The 14,540-nt window shown below is 40.6% G+C and overlaps 1 protein-coding gene across 4 annotated transcripts in view; it reads left to right on the top strand.

Annotated features, from left to right (window-relative positions):
* Nucleotides 1–14,540, top strand: part of LOC109927162 (6-phosphofructo-2-kinase/fructose-2,6-bisphosphatase 2) — a 66,876-nt gene that overhangs the window by 5,408 nt on the left and 46,928 nt on the right. For 2 of the 4 annotated variants that reach the window (XM_048611995.1, XM_048611994.1), the window contains exon 2: nucleotides 4,192–4,317. In XM_048611995.1, the coding sequence (XP_048467952.1) occupies nucleotides 4,206–4,317 (112 nt within the window). In that variant the 5' untranslated portion in view covers nucleotides 4,192–4,205. Of the gene's footprint in view, nucleotides 1–4,191; nucleotides 4,318–14,540 lie in introns of those variants that run through there. The other 2 variants (XM_048611998.1, XM_048611999.1) reach the window with 1 other exon arrangement.

Raw genomic sequence — 14,540 nt, forward strand, 5'->3', positions numbered from 1 at the left:
CTGCACTTTTTTGGTCTCCAAAAATGGTTAAATATCTGTTTAAATAATAGTCCACCTTTTTGATTCTTCTCACAAAAGTACATAGTCTCACACTTTCCTACATTAAACTTCATCTGCTAAGTTTTGCCCTCTCAGTCAATCCATCAATTTTCCCCTGTCTATCTCTTACAACTTCATCACAGCATACCATCCCACTTATTTTCATACCACTAGCAAATTTGGATCTGTTATACTCTTCTCTCCAAATCATAAACATAGATAGTAAATAATTGAGGTCCTTGGACTGATCCTTTTGGAACTCCATTAGTTGCATCTTACCTGAAAAAAACCCATTAATTCCAACTCTTTCTGTGTGTTAACCAATCCTTCATCCATATTAATGCATGACCCCTAATACCATTGTCTCCTTTTTTTATTCACACATGTATTGTGAGCGTGGATGGCTGAACCAGTATTTATTGCCCATCCATAGTTGCCCTTGAAAAGTTGATGGTGAGCTGCCACCTTGAACTGCTACAGTCCATGTTCTGTAAGTGGATCCATAATGCTGTTAGGGAGGGAATTCCAGAATTTTGATCCAATGATACTGGAGGAATAGAGATGTATTTCCAAGTCAAGGTGATGATTGTATTTGAAGGACCTTGCAGGAGGTGATGTTACCATGTATCTGCTGATACTTAATAGTATCTTGTGCAATCACCTTTTTTGTGGAACCTTATTGAATACCTGATGGAAGTTTGACTACACCTACTGATTCTCATTTATACACTTGTATCTGGAAAAATTTCTCGCAAATTTGTTAAACATGATTTCCCTTTCACCAAGCTATGTTGACTTTGATTTTGTTAAGCTTTTCTAAATATCCTGTTATTTCTTCCTTAATAACAGACTCTAGCATTTTTACAATGACAGCCAAGTGGCCTATACTTTCCTGCTTTCTGTCTCACTCCTTTCTTGAATAGGTGTTTCACATTACTGGTTTTCTGCAGAACCCTCCTGTAAGTGAGTGAGTTCTGGAATATTATGACTAATGCCTCCACTATCTCTGCAACCACCTCCTCCAGAATCCTTAGATATAGTCCAGGGGGTCCTTGTAACTGGTTGGCCTTTAGTCCCATTAGTTTGTCAAAATTTTGTCCTTTGTGACAGAGACTGTTACAGGATCTTTCCTCCGATTTGCATTATTTTTGGGATCTTTACAGTATTCTCCACTATGAAGACTGATGCAAAGTATTGGTTTAAATTATCAGACATTTGCCTGCTCCCCATTATTAATTCCATAGTTGCATTCTGCAAGGGCATCACACCGACTTTAGCTACCCGCTTGCTTTTTTTTATTTATAAAACACATTGGTTTATTTACAGTGACTAATGCATGTAAACAGATTTTTGCAGGTACAAAAGAATTTTCTACTTCCCAGCCATCATCTCTCTCCACATCCAGAGTTCTTTGATGACTTTTGGGTCCTCCACCCTGAAGCCATTTTTTACGTAGTTTATAAACTTCCAGATTGGACAGGCCAAAACCTTTTTCCAAGGAGGTCTTCAACTTGATCTTGAATACTCGTGGAAGTCAGTTGCTTTTGGACTTTATATTTCTTGCCAATTTATTTTTATAATCAAATTTTTCCCTTCTTATTAGCTTTTAAGTCATCCACTGCTGGTTCCTATATAAAAAGAAACACAAAATCCTAATCTTCTGGGCTACACTAGTTTTTGCTGCTACATATGCCTTACAAAGAACAATATAGCACAGTTCCGTCTATTTCCTTCCTACCATGTATTTGTCCAGGTGTTTCTGAATGCTGCTATTGTGTCAGCTTGCACCATCTCTTCTGGCAGAGTGGTCCAGGCACTCATCACTCTGAAAAACTTGGCTCACCAATCTCTTTTAAACTCCACACCCCCCCCCCCGCTCCACTGCACCTTGAACTTGTGTCCCCTAGTAATTGACCCCTCTACCCTGGGGAAAGCCTTCTACTTTCCACTCTATCTGTGCCATTCACAATCTTATAGCTTGGATTGGATAGTCATCTCGACCACCTTTGTTAACCATGGTTCATGGTGGTTCATTCTTCTTGAAGTGCCTTCTTTTTGATCAAAATGTATTTTTGCTGAGCAATATGAAATATCTGCTCAAATGTCTGCCCTCATCCGGAGACCTATCCTTTAGTTTATTTCCCCAGTCTGCTTTAGACAAGTCTTCCTTAGTGTCACTGTGATTGCCCTTAATTAAGTCGAGAGCACTGGTTTGAAACCCAAATTGCTTACTTCAGATTGAGTTTAAAATTCAACCACATTGTGCTTGTGACCGCCAGCGGATCTTTAACCGTGAGAGCTCTCATTAGTCCTACTTTATTACATATAACTAAATCTTAAAAAGTTGGTTCCCAGGTAGTTTCTTAGAAACAAACTCTGATACAATCTACAAATCCTGACTCTTGCAGGATACTACCACTGAACCAGAAGAGCCCATGTTTTTGATTTTACCGTTGCCAATTTGATTTGTCAATTCAAAATAACAGACTAAAATCATCTATTACAATTGTAGTGCCTTTCTTGTATTATATTGTGATTTATACTTTGACCAACAAAGAGGCAATTCTTCAGGGGGTCTACTGATGAGTCCCACCTATTACTTTTTTCCTCTGTTAAGTTCTACCCAACTGATTCCACATCATGACCCAAGGGTGTCACTGTTTTCATTTCCAACATGAATAATCTTTGGTGAACTATTCAGATGCTATTCCGTGCTTTTGGCTCTTGCCAATTCCAAATAGGCGCAGATGAATTCAGCCTAAGAATTTAAGAGTATTATCTCATTGATTGTGGCTGAAGTTCAACTAGATAGTTCTTTAGTGTATGTATGTAGGATTTGGTCTGGATGTCAAAGATTATTTCCAAAATTTGGTCAAGTTCACAAATAGTGGTTTAAAGCAATTGTTTTTTTTTTGGTTGTTTCATATTCCAGAACTCAATCCAGCGTTGGATTAAGGGTTCCAGTGGAAAATCAGTAATGTGAAACCCACGTGCACACAAAGAACCTGTGCATGGAGACTTTTTTTTAATGTGGGAAGGTAATTCACTACAGTTACCACAAAGGTCTGGTTGCCCACTTTTATCACTAACTATAGGCACATCAGAAGAATTTAAATTGGTAGTCAACCTCTTTGGATCTTGTGATACACTTACTGTGGCCACCAAGATGGGACGTGAATCCAAAGCTTCAGGCTCCGAGGTGAGGACTCTGCGACTATATAAGAGTCCTCCTAGAAACTGTATTGCATTAACTAAATAGACAGAAAAGACACGTTGTTGCAATAGATGAGACAGTGTGTTGGTTCAAAATTTGACGATAGGGCTGAATGGAACCGTAGTATTGATCTCTTCTGTTCTCAGTCGTCTTCAGCTAACCAAAATGCCAGGCAGAAACCACATGGATCCACATCAACGAGCTCTCCTCTATTGAAAGTGCATTCTACTCTTGATTAAATTTATATACTTCCAAGTGGGCTGGTGTGTGTGTCTAATGTATTTGCATTTGAATGTCCAATTACTGATAAAAAGACACAACATAGATAGCTTTCTCTTACCCCTGACATCATGTTATTGCTTATATATTGTATGAACATCGTATTCATTTAGTGAACAAAATATTCCACCTTATCAGGCCCAGGAATGTCGACATGAAGGCTGTGCTTGAAAGATATATATCACCCAGATAACATTCTTGTGAACAATAGACAATTGATTGTGTTGTCTCATTGTTATCTCCTGAACTGAGAACAGAGAAACTTTATTCCTAAGAAGCTGCAGATTCAGCATTTCTTCTTGAATTGAATTGAATCGTTTATTGTCACATACATTCAATGTAAAAATACAGTGAGAAGTGTTTGCCTTCACTGTATATAGATGGCACGCAATTTCTGTAATGTTTTCAAAACTGTTCTGTGTTGTAACTATAGTATTAAAAGTACCATCTTTTAATGTAGGTGTCCACCCACTAAGATTTACTGATTTTGAAATCTGCTTCTCACACGTTGTACCGAATACTGTACTGTTTTTTCCCAGGCTTCGGTTATCAATAATATAGTTTTACATGAGTTTTCAAGGTAACCACTGATGCTTAACTCTCCTAACAAGACTCTTCATTTTTTTTTGAGTCTGTTTCACATTTTCTTTTAATTGTAGCCTGGGCATCTCACATGACCAATTCCCCCACATTGATTGTAATGGTGGGATTGCCTGCTCGTGGAAAGACTTACGTTTCTAAGAAGCTCACTCGTTATCTCAATTGGATCGGTGTCCCAACCAAAGGTAAGTCATGAGGTAATTTGTTATTATATAGATTTAATCTCTCAAGTATTATGAAATATTTGATCAACCAAGTAACAGGAGCAGCAAATTTAAATGTATTATTACATAGATGCACAGAAGGCATTAATCGATCACAGTAATAACCAAAGGTGCTATTCATACAAGGATGGATGTTTCTTGATGTGTGCACTCATTTTTGTTAAAGTCCTTGACCCACTGTAGTGACGTAGCCCATTGTGCTGATGCAGTATTATGATCCTGAAATGTTTAATTTATTATCCTGTAACTTAGCTATAATTGTAGAACTGATATCATCATAGACTAAATACTTCCAGAGAATTACTGGTGATTTGACCCAACCATATTAATTATCTCAATCTACAGCCCTTGGAGCATGAACCTACTTACTGTTTGTTTGTCTTTCCTGTTGCACTGGTTTCTTTAAATTTAAAAAAAAATCATGGGATGTGGGCTTTGCTGGCTGGCCAGCATTTATTACTCATCTGTAGTTGCTTCTGAGAGGGTGGTGATGTGCTGCCTCCTTGAACTGCTGCAATCCATTTGCTGTAGATAGACCCACAATGCTGTTAAGAAGGAAATTCCAGGAATTGAAGGAATGTCAATATATTTCCAAGTCTGGATGGTGAATGGCTTGGAGGGGAACTTGCAGGTGTTACTGTTCCCATGTGCCTGCTGCCTTTGTCTTTCTAATGGTAGTGGTTCATGGATTTGTGGCAACATGGTAGCTCAATGGTTAGCACTGCTGCCTCACAGCACCAGGAACCTGGGTTCGATTCCACCTTCGGGCGACTGTACATGTGGCGTTTGCTCATGCTCCTGTGAGTTTCCTCCAGATGCTCTGGTTTCCTGCTACAGTCCAAAGATGTGCAGGTTAGGTGGATTGGCCATGCTATATTGCCCAAGGTGTCCAGGGATGTGTAGGCTAGACTAGCCATGGGGAATGTAGGGTTACGGGGATTGGGTAATGGGGTGGGTCTGGGTGAGATGCTATTTGGAAGGTTGGTGTGGACTTGATGGGTTGAATGGCCTGCTTCCACACTGTAGGGATTCTATGGATGGTGCTGTCTAAAGGGCATTGGTAAATTTCTGTAGTGCATCACATAGATGGTACACATTGCTGTTACTGTGCAGTGTTTAACACTGAAGCTTATTGTTTGCTTTTTGTTTCTGGGTCAGAATAATTTTTGGTTTGAGTGGCCTGTGTGTTTTTCATTGCTCTTCCTGTGTGTACTATTTGCATCAATAAAATAGATAAACTTCAGAAGGATGGAAGCAGAAGTTGCAGCAAGCTAGAAACAGGCAAAATGTGAAAGGTTAGGGTGGAAATCTAGATTAGAATTAATAATTTTTTAAGTTATTGTATATATCACTGCATTATTCTATTTTCAGCTTTATCTATGTGGCTGTATTGTATTCACAGTTTATTTTATTTTATATAAATATTATGTATTGGGTTTCGTTTGGGAATCTGTTTCTGAATATTAAAAAAACTCATCTTTCTTTAAGTGCATAATGTTGTCTTTATTCTAGTACCAATCCACAAGCACTAGGTTTATTAAATTTAATTGAATGATATGTTGTGATGAGATTTGAATTCAACACCACAATGTTTACCATGTGTATCATTCTTCTTAAGCCATCTGCTATCTTGAACGGGCATTTCGACAGAATTCCAAGTTCTAAGCACTGCATTTCTTTCTTTCACCATCCCCTATCTGTTGATGGGTAAATCACTGTTTCATAAAGTCTTTGCTGTTGGGGATTAATGATGACTTTTTGTTTAGTGTAAAGACTTGAATTTGAAATATGCTTTTTGGGGTTTGTAGATTATCTTGTATCTCTGGTCCTGTTATTGCTGTTCAAGAATAAGATTTCAAACCCATCTCCATCCACTCTGATTCTTGCATGTCCTCACTTACCACTTTATCATTTTCGTTATTTGTTCATGGGATGTTGCTGCTGGATCAGCATTGGCCATTTCTCTTTGCCCTCAAGAAGTTGATGAGCCACCTTCTTGAAACGCTACAGTCCGTAGGCATATAGACAACCACAGTGCTGTAGTGAAGAAATAGCAAGCTAGTTATAAATCAGGGTAACGTGTGGCTTAAAGAGGAGTTTGCAGGTGGCAGTGACCCCAGTCATTCGCCACCTGCAAACTCCTCTTTAAGCCACACGTTGTCTTGCTAGGTTTGGAAGGTGTTGACCATAAGACCATATGACTTGGGAGCAGAAGCAGCCATTCAGCCATCAAGTCTGCTCCATCCTTCAGTGCGCTTTGTCTGATTAGATAAACCTTAACTTCTCTTTCTGTCCTTTTTCCATAACCCTTGATTCCAATACTGATCAAAAATCTATCTGTCTCCGCTTTGAATATACTTAACAAACCAGCATCAACAACCCTCTATAGTAAAGAATTCCACAAATTGACTACCCACTTAGAGAAGAAATCCCTTCTCATCTTGACCTAACTGAACTGCCTCTTACTCTTAAATTGCGCCCTCTGGTCTTAGACTCTCCCACAGGGGAAACAACTCCCCGTCTGCCCTGTCAAATCCCCAATAATGTTGTATATTTCAGCATCGTTACCACTCATTCTTCTAACCTTCATACCTGGACTAACTGATGAACTTTCTCTAGGTGTCTCCACTGCTAATGTCTTTTCTTTGATGGGGGACCAAAACTTTTCAAGTGTTCCAGGTGTGGTCTAACTAGTGCCTTGTATAGGTTTAATAAGACTTCCCTATTTTTGTACACCATTCACTTGGAATTAAAGTCCAACATTCCATTTGCCTTCCCTATAACCTGTTGAACTTGTTGGAGGACTCCCAAATCTCTCTGTACTACAGTTTCTGTAGTTTTTCTATGTAAATAATATTTGGCCACTCTGTTCATCCTGCTAAAATGCACAACTTCACACTTTTTCCACATTTATTTCATCTGCCAAGTTTTTACCCCCTTGCTTAACCTGTCTATATTCCTCTGTAGACTCTTTGTGCCATCCTAGTCACTTACCTTCCCATTTATTCTTGTGTTATCCACAAACTTGGCAATGGTATGTTCACTTCTCTCATCCAAATCATAAATATATATTAAAATAATTATAGTTCCTGCAATGATCAACAGTCATAGTTTGCCATCCTGAAATTTCCCTTCTTATCCCAACTCTGTCTTCTGCTACTTAGCCAATCCTCTCTCACTAATGTCTTACTCACAACAACATGGCTGTTATTACGTAGTTGAAAGAATGGGAACTTATCGAAGACCTTATGGCAATCCACATATATGACATCCTACGTACTAACTCTTCAGAGAATTTTAATAAATTTGTTAGGAATGACTTTCTCTTCGTGAACCCATGCTGATTCTGATTATACTATGCATTTCTTAAAGTCTGATATTATATCCTTTATAATTGCATCTAACATTTTCCCAATAACATGTATTTTAAGCTAACTGGCCTTTAGTAACCTGTTTGTTTTTGTCACTTCTTTTTGAATAAAGGTATTATGTTGGTAGTTTTCCCGTCTTCTTGCACTTTTCCAGAATCTAATGATTCTTGGAAGGTTACTACCTGTGCATCCACTATTTTCACAGCTATTTCCTTTAATAAACTGTTCCATCAAGTCCGAGAGATCTATTGGCCTTAAGCCCATTAATTTTCCTACTACTTTTTCTCTGGTGATAGTTATCGTATTTATTTCCTCTCTCTTCTGTTTCTTTTCCGTTTTGATTACTCTTGTGCCATTGAGTTTTTTTGTTACTTTGTTTCATTACCCGTGCGAACTTACCATTTAATTTCACGTGTGTGTCCCACCTTTCAGTTATAACAGGGGTTGAACTAATTGGTCACTCTCGACTAGCATCTTACTATTTAGTATTAACCATGTTTGACAAGAATTAGAAAAATACAACTGAATGTTTAGACGTAGTTGGACTTTTGAATTGTATTTACAAACACTTCAAAAAATGCCACTTCCTCTGAAGTGCATGGGAGATTTTAAGGTCTTGAAATGCAATATAGGTAATAGAAGTCCTATTTATTGCTGTTTCTCAATATCCATCAAAATTTGAAGCAAATAACCGGATTTCACTATCTTTAGTATTTGTTGCAAAATTGAAAATGTAGTCTAGACTCTGTTCACATTCATGGTGGACAATACATGTTTACACATGTACACGGAATGGCATAAAATCTTCATACAAAGAACCTTGGGTGAGGGTAATTTAATATCAATTATCCATAAACCATAGCCACAAATAAGATTGGAAAATTGTCCTTCAAAAGTGTCATATTACATGTCTGAGGTTTGCATACTGACAGTAAAACTATCAATACTCATTGCTGTTATGCCAGTGAACCTGCTTGCAACTTTGGGAGTCACAGATGCAGGATAATGGAGAAATCCAGATGTTTTGGCAGTAGTTCAACATTTCTCCAAAGATTGTATTATTCAGGTTCACTCAGAATGTAGTCCCTAAGTAATCAGTTAATGGACAGTGATTATTTGCATTGTGTACCAGTGTATTTGCACTCAATTGATTGCACCTACTCATGTCCCATCTCCAGAGTACCAAATGGAGAAGGAAAAAGACTTGGGGCCTGCCTGCTGAAGCATGTTAGTTCCACACTTGTTTACATTACATATGGAGCCTGAAGGAAATATGAATCTGAGGCCTTGCGTGGCAAAAAGCAGGAACAACTTACAAGTGGCTTGATAGGTGCAAAAGCTACCTACCCGTAGGCTTGGTAAGGCTCAGGAAGAATGTGTTTTGGCACACCACACTTCAGGCAAGGCAGTTGCAATTTCTAGGAACAGGAATCCACAAATGAGGTCTATCTGTTTAACCACATTATAGCCATTCCCAACTGTTGTCTGAACTGGGGACTGCTGAAGCCTTTTGTTTGCAAATCTGGTACTGGTGGGGACAATTACAACATTTAATGAGTATTTAGATGAATACTGGACCTGAAACATGCTGTTTTTCCAAAAAAAAAACACTTTTTTTCACAAAAATAAATTCTTTATGTGTGTACAGTTGCTAAAAAGCAGTTCAGTTCTGTACGTTCTCTGCATATTGAGAACAGACATTGGGGTTTGACTTTCTGCATAGTTACACAAACCCAAAGGCATTTTTAATTATGCAAAGTACTATTTACATGTATTTGAAGCATCGGGAGGATCCGATTACTGAATGGACCCACATTGTACTTTGGTAGAAAGACCTAAGACGTTAAGCCTGCTTTCTCTCCATAGTTGCTGCCAGATCTGAGATTTTCTAGTAATTTCTGTTTTTGTTCCATCTCAAATAAACTCACCTTGCCCTTTGATTTTTTTTAAAGCATTTATGAGACTTGTTAACTTCAATAGCACATGCAGACATTTCTCATCTCTTGTGACTTTCTGTTGTTTTCTGGCTCTGCCATTCAGGTGGATTTTCACTTGATCTTGCATTTGTGCAAGCTTTTACTTTAAGCTTGATGCATTATGCATGTAGTTGGGGGTGTTGCCCCTTTAAGACAGCTGGTCAGGTGACGACAGGGGCAGAACTTGTTGCAGTCTAGAACCGGCTACCATTTGTCTACTTGGTATGTAATTCCATTTGCCTACCTGGTATATTTACCATATACCATATACCTACCTGGTATATAATTCCTCATTCCAAAGGAAGCACCATCATAATAACTGGCGAGAAAAGTGGGATCCAGCCCACAAACTGTGTGTAAATAGTTTTTTTTGTCCAGAGGAGATGTCGCCCATACCTCAGAAATGGCGCAAGATTAAAGGGGTGACATCACGGACTACTGTCATGAGGGAACTCGTGCTGCAGGCAAATCCAGGAAGAAAGGTATGTTAGCACAGCCGGTGAGGAAGCAACCAAAGCGAAGAGCATTCAGCGAGGGGACTCCAGCTGCAAACAGCTACTGGACTCAAGTGGCAGGAAAAGTTCCTGCCGGTGGGAAAACAAAATGGAAGGCCAATTTAGGGTGATGAAGCTGTTTGATGAAGTCAGAAAATGGGACTTTACGTGGAGTGCCTCAATTCGTTCTTAAAGGCAAACAAAGAGGCTGAGGACATCATGGGACTTGTTTTTGTAAGTACTTCAGGATCAAGACTTTTGTGATTCTAAGGAGTCTGGTGCAGCCACAGAAACACGTGGAGAAGGCATTCCAACAGCTATGTGAAGTGTTAGGAAATTATTTCACATCCAAGCTGCTGATGATCATAGAACATTTCTGTTTTTACAAATGGGTACAGCACAAAGGAGAGTCCATTGCCCAATTCGTGGCCGCCGTAAAGAAGTTAGTAGAACATTGCACATTCAGAGGGTTCCTCCAAAATGCCTTGTGGGACCATTTGTTTCATGGCCTCAGACATGAAGCCATCCAGTGGAAGCTTCTAACAAGGAGAGGCCTGGATTTCAAGGCAGCTTTTGAAATTGCTACCTTGATGGAGTTAGCCACCAGCAAAGCAACCCATGGCTGACATCGCCTGCATGCGTCAAGTCGTGCAAACTCAGCAGCGTGCCATACTGTTGTAGAATGCCATCGATGTGGCAAACGTGGCCACAAGGAGACAATGTGTAGGAATCAAAAAGCCCAGTACTGCAAGTGTAACTCAGTGAGTCATATTGCTCAAAATTGCCAGGGACAAGCTAGAGGACGAGGAATAAGTTACATGCCACGAGACAGAGTCAGCAGAGTCTGCAGAAGAGGTGGAAGGCCCAGATTTAGCAGTCTCTGTTAAACATCCCGTCATTACGGGATGAAACTAATCATTTCTGAATTCGTCCCAAAGTAGAGGGGAAGACAGTAAAAATAGAAGTGGATTTGGGTGCAGTGGTGTCCCTAATTTCTGAATTGGCCAACAAGGAGAAGTTAAAGGAACTACTATTGAAACCCGCCAAGATTATACCACAGATATACATGGAACAAATAGTGTCACTGAAGGCCTATGTACTGCTGAAAGTACTGTTAAGGGACCAGTGTACAGAATTGCCACTTTATACAGTAAAAGATGTATATCCTGTGTTATTCGGACACTCCTGATGACAAAAATTAAGGTTGAACTAGGGTGTGGGTAATAGGCTTACTCAAAAATGAGCTTGCAAGAGATCCTGGACAAGTACAAGGATGTCTTCAATGAAAACCGAAAGAACTGCGGATGCTGTAAATCGGGAACAAAAACAAAGTTGCTGGAGAAGCTCAGCAGGTCTGGCAGCATCTGGAAGAAAAAAATCAGAGGTTCTGAGGAAGGGTCACCAGACCCGAAACGTTAACTCTGACTTTTTCTCCACAGAATCTGTTTTCGTGTCTTCAGTGAAACCCTGGGGGCAATGAAAGGAGTCGTAATTAAATTTCAGTTAAAGCCAGAGGCAAGACCTAGGAGTTGGAAGGTGCATCTGGTACACTGTGCTATCTGGTCTAAAGTGAAGGTGGAACTTGAACGGCTGCTGAATCTGGAAGTATTGAAACCAGTAACCACCAGTGAATAGGCCACTCCAGTCATTCTGGTCTTACTAGGCTGGTGAGGATTTGTGTTGACTTTAAGGTCACAGTCAACCCAGCCCTGAATGTGGATCAATACTCCTTTGGACTCAGAAGACCAAATCAGTGGACTGGCTGGGGGAAAGAAATTTTCAAAAATGGATTTTTCGTGGGCCAACCTAAAGCTAGGGGTATTGCAGGTGTCTCAGCTGCTGCTAACAATAGTGACACATCACAGTTTTCATGGGAGACTATCATGAAGGCCCCGAGACCAGAGAATGTGGCTGCACTGAGATCGTTCTTGAGACTTGAACATTTACAGGTTTGTGTCTGATTTGGCAACTGTGCTAAAACTCCTGCATCAATTGTGGGAATAAGGCGCCTGTGGAAATGGACCCAGAAATGTGAAGTGGCTTAAGGGGAGGTGAAGCAAACCTTAAACAAAAACCCAGCAGTGTTAACTCAATACCTGAAGTTGCATTATGGTTAGCTTGTGATGTTTCACCTTATGGGGTTGGCGCTGAGCTGTCATATATCTTACTGAATGGAGAGGAAAGGCACATTACGCTCGCATTGAGGTCACTAACGAAGATGGAGGAGAACTAATATCAAGTTGAAAGAAAAGGATTGAGCATAGTGTTTGGCATTATGAAGCTAACCCATTTCCTTTACAGTAAGCACTCCATGCTATTGACAGACCACAAGCCGCTGACCTCTATTTTTGGCCCATTTCTATCAGAGAAGGGCTCTAGCTCCATCAGTGTGCTCATATGAATTCAAATACTGACAGGCAGAGAAGCATAGCAATGCAGATTGCCTGTTAAGGCTGCCAATTCCAGGGAATAAAGATGTTCGCAACTGGAACCTGAAAATTATGTTTTTTTTCCCAGGATGAGAGGCTGTCTGTGTCAGCGAATCAGGTGCAGAACACTACTCAGAATAAGCCAGTTTTGAGCTGAGTGCTGGACTTAGTCCTGAGAGGGAGGATCAGTCATGGGAACTGCCCAGAATTACACCCTTGCCTGTCCAGGAGGTGGGAGTTATCCATATCGGATGGGTGTTTAATGTGGGGAGTGAGAGTTGTTATTCCTCCCCAGTTAAGAGGTAAGATGCTGAAATAAGTGCACCAAGGGCACAGCAAAGATCGCTGGGAGCTATTTCTGGTGGCTGAATGTGGACTTGCAGATTGAGGAGAAAGTTGGATCATGCGAAGCCTGCACATTTAGTCAGAAAGGCGCTGCCATTATCGCCCCTTCACGCATGGGAATGACCTCGAACACTGTGGCAGAAAAATCACATCGATTTCGTGAGACCAGTCCAGGGACAGATGTTACTAGTGCTTGTGGATGCCCACTGCAAGTGGCTCCAGGTGCAGTCATAAAGTCGGTATCAGTGGAAACATGATAGACTCACTGAATGAAATGTTTGCTAGTTTCATGAACCCTGAACAAGTCGTTGTGAGTGACAATGGTCCATAGTTTGTGGCGCAAGACTTTGAGGAGTACCTGGAAAGTCATGGAGTTGGACATGTGAGATTGGCTCAATATCGCCTAGCAACATACAACCAAGGAGAGAGCAATTTTCCAACTTTGAAGCAGACCTTAAAGACTTTACAAGGGAAAGGTCGCTATGCCTGCGAGTCAACAACTTCCTCACCATGTATAGGAACACACCACGTGCGATGACCTAATATACGCTGGCGTCCTTATTGTTCAACCACCAGCTGACAATCATGTTTGATTTGCTGCAGCTGGAAGAGACCAGAGAGGTAGTGGAGTCAAATAAAGAGGGACAGATAGTCAGAAGGGCAGGAATTCAAGATTAATGGTATTATACATCTGGGGAAAAATGAGGCCCAGCAGTGGGATATGACAGGACAGTTGTCATATGGGGTACCGACTAGAGATGAACTGGTCTGGAGGTGCCACACAGACTAGCTGGTTGCCCCCACCTCACCAGAGAGGGGAGGTCTCTGAGAATATTGAGCTGATCCAGGTGGGACCAGTGATGTTGACCAAGTCCCGTGTCTCCGAGCCATGGTGGCCATACTCGAGGAGCAGGAGTCAGCAGCGTCACAGGGCAATAACAGCCAATTAGACAGACGTATCTGTGGAATAACAGGAGCTTTCTGAAGTCTGGGATACTTCACTGGAAAGAGTTCCTGAGATGAGGAGCCACCATACCCCAGAGAGATTAATCATGTCAGTGTAGTTTACGAATGGAATGTCTTGTATAATGGAGGAGTGGTCATTCTTCTGTGTTGCTATGCTTTTGTAAATATTCCTAACTATATACAGGCATTGTAGCCAATATATGTACAACCTTGATAATTGTTGTGTATACGTGTTTATTAATAGGAGTTTAAAAATAAAGGGGGAGAAGTGTTATGTATGTAGTCGGGGATGCTGTCCCAAAGAAGAGCTGGTCAGGTGGACCTGGAGGTGCAGAGCTTGGGTCCAGTCTAGAACTTGCTGTGGAAATGTCAGCATCGTCAATGAAGTGTTTCTGCTCAGATTTACCATTTGTCTACCTGGTATATAATTCCTGGTTCCAAAGGAAGCAGCATCATAACATTGTTTCAGAGATAGTAGGAACTGCAGATGCTGGAGAATCTGAGATAACAAGGTGTAGAGCTGGATGAACACAGCGGGCCAAACAGCATCAGAGGAGCAGGAAAGCTGACGTTTCGGGCCTAGACCCTTCTTCAGAAATTGGG

This window comes from Rhincodon typus, chromosome 25 (assembly GCF_021869965.1).
Source record: "Rhincodon typus isolate 14 chromosome 25, sRhiTyp1.1, whole genome shotgun sequence".
In the NCBI taxonomy this organism is placed as follows: domain Eukaryota; kingdom Metazoa; phylum Chordata; class Chondrichthyes; order Orectolobiformes; family Rhincodontidae; genus Rhincodon; species Rhincodon typus.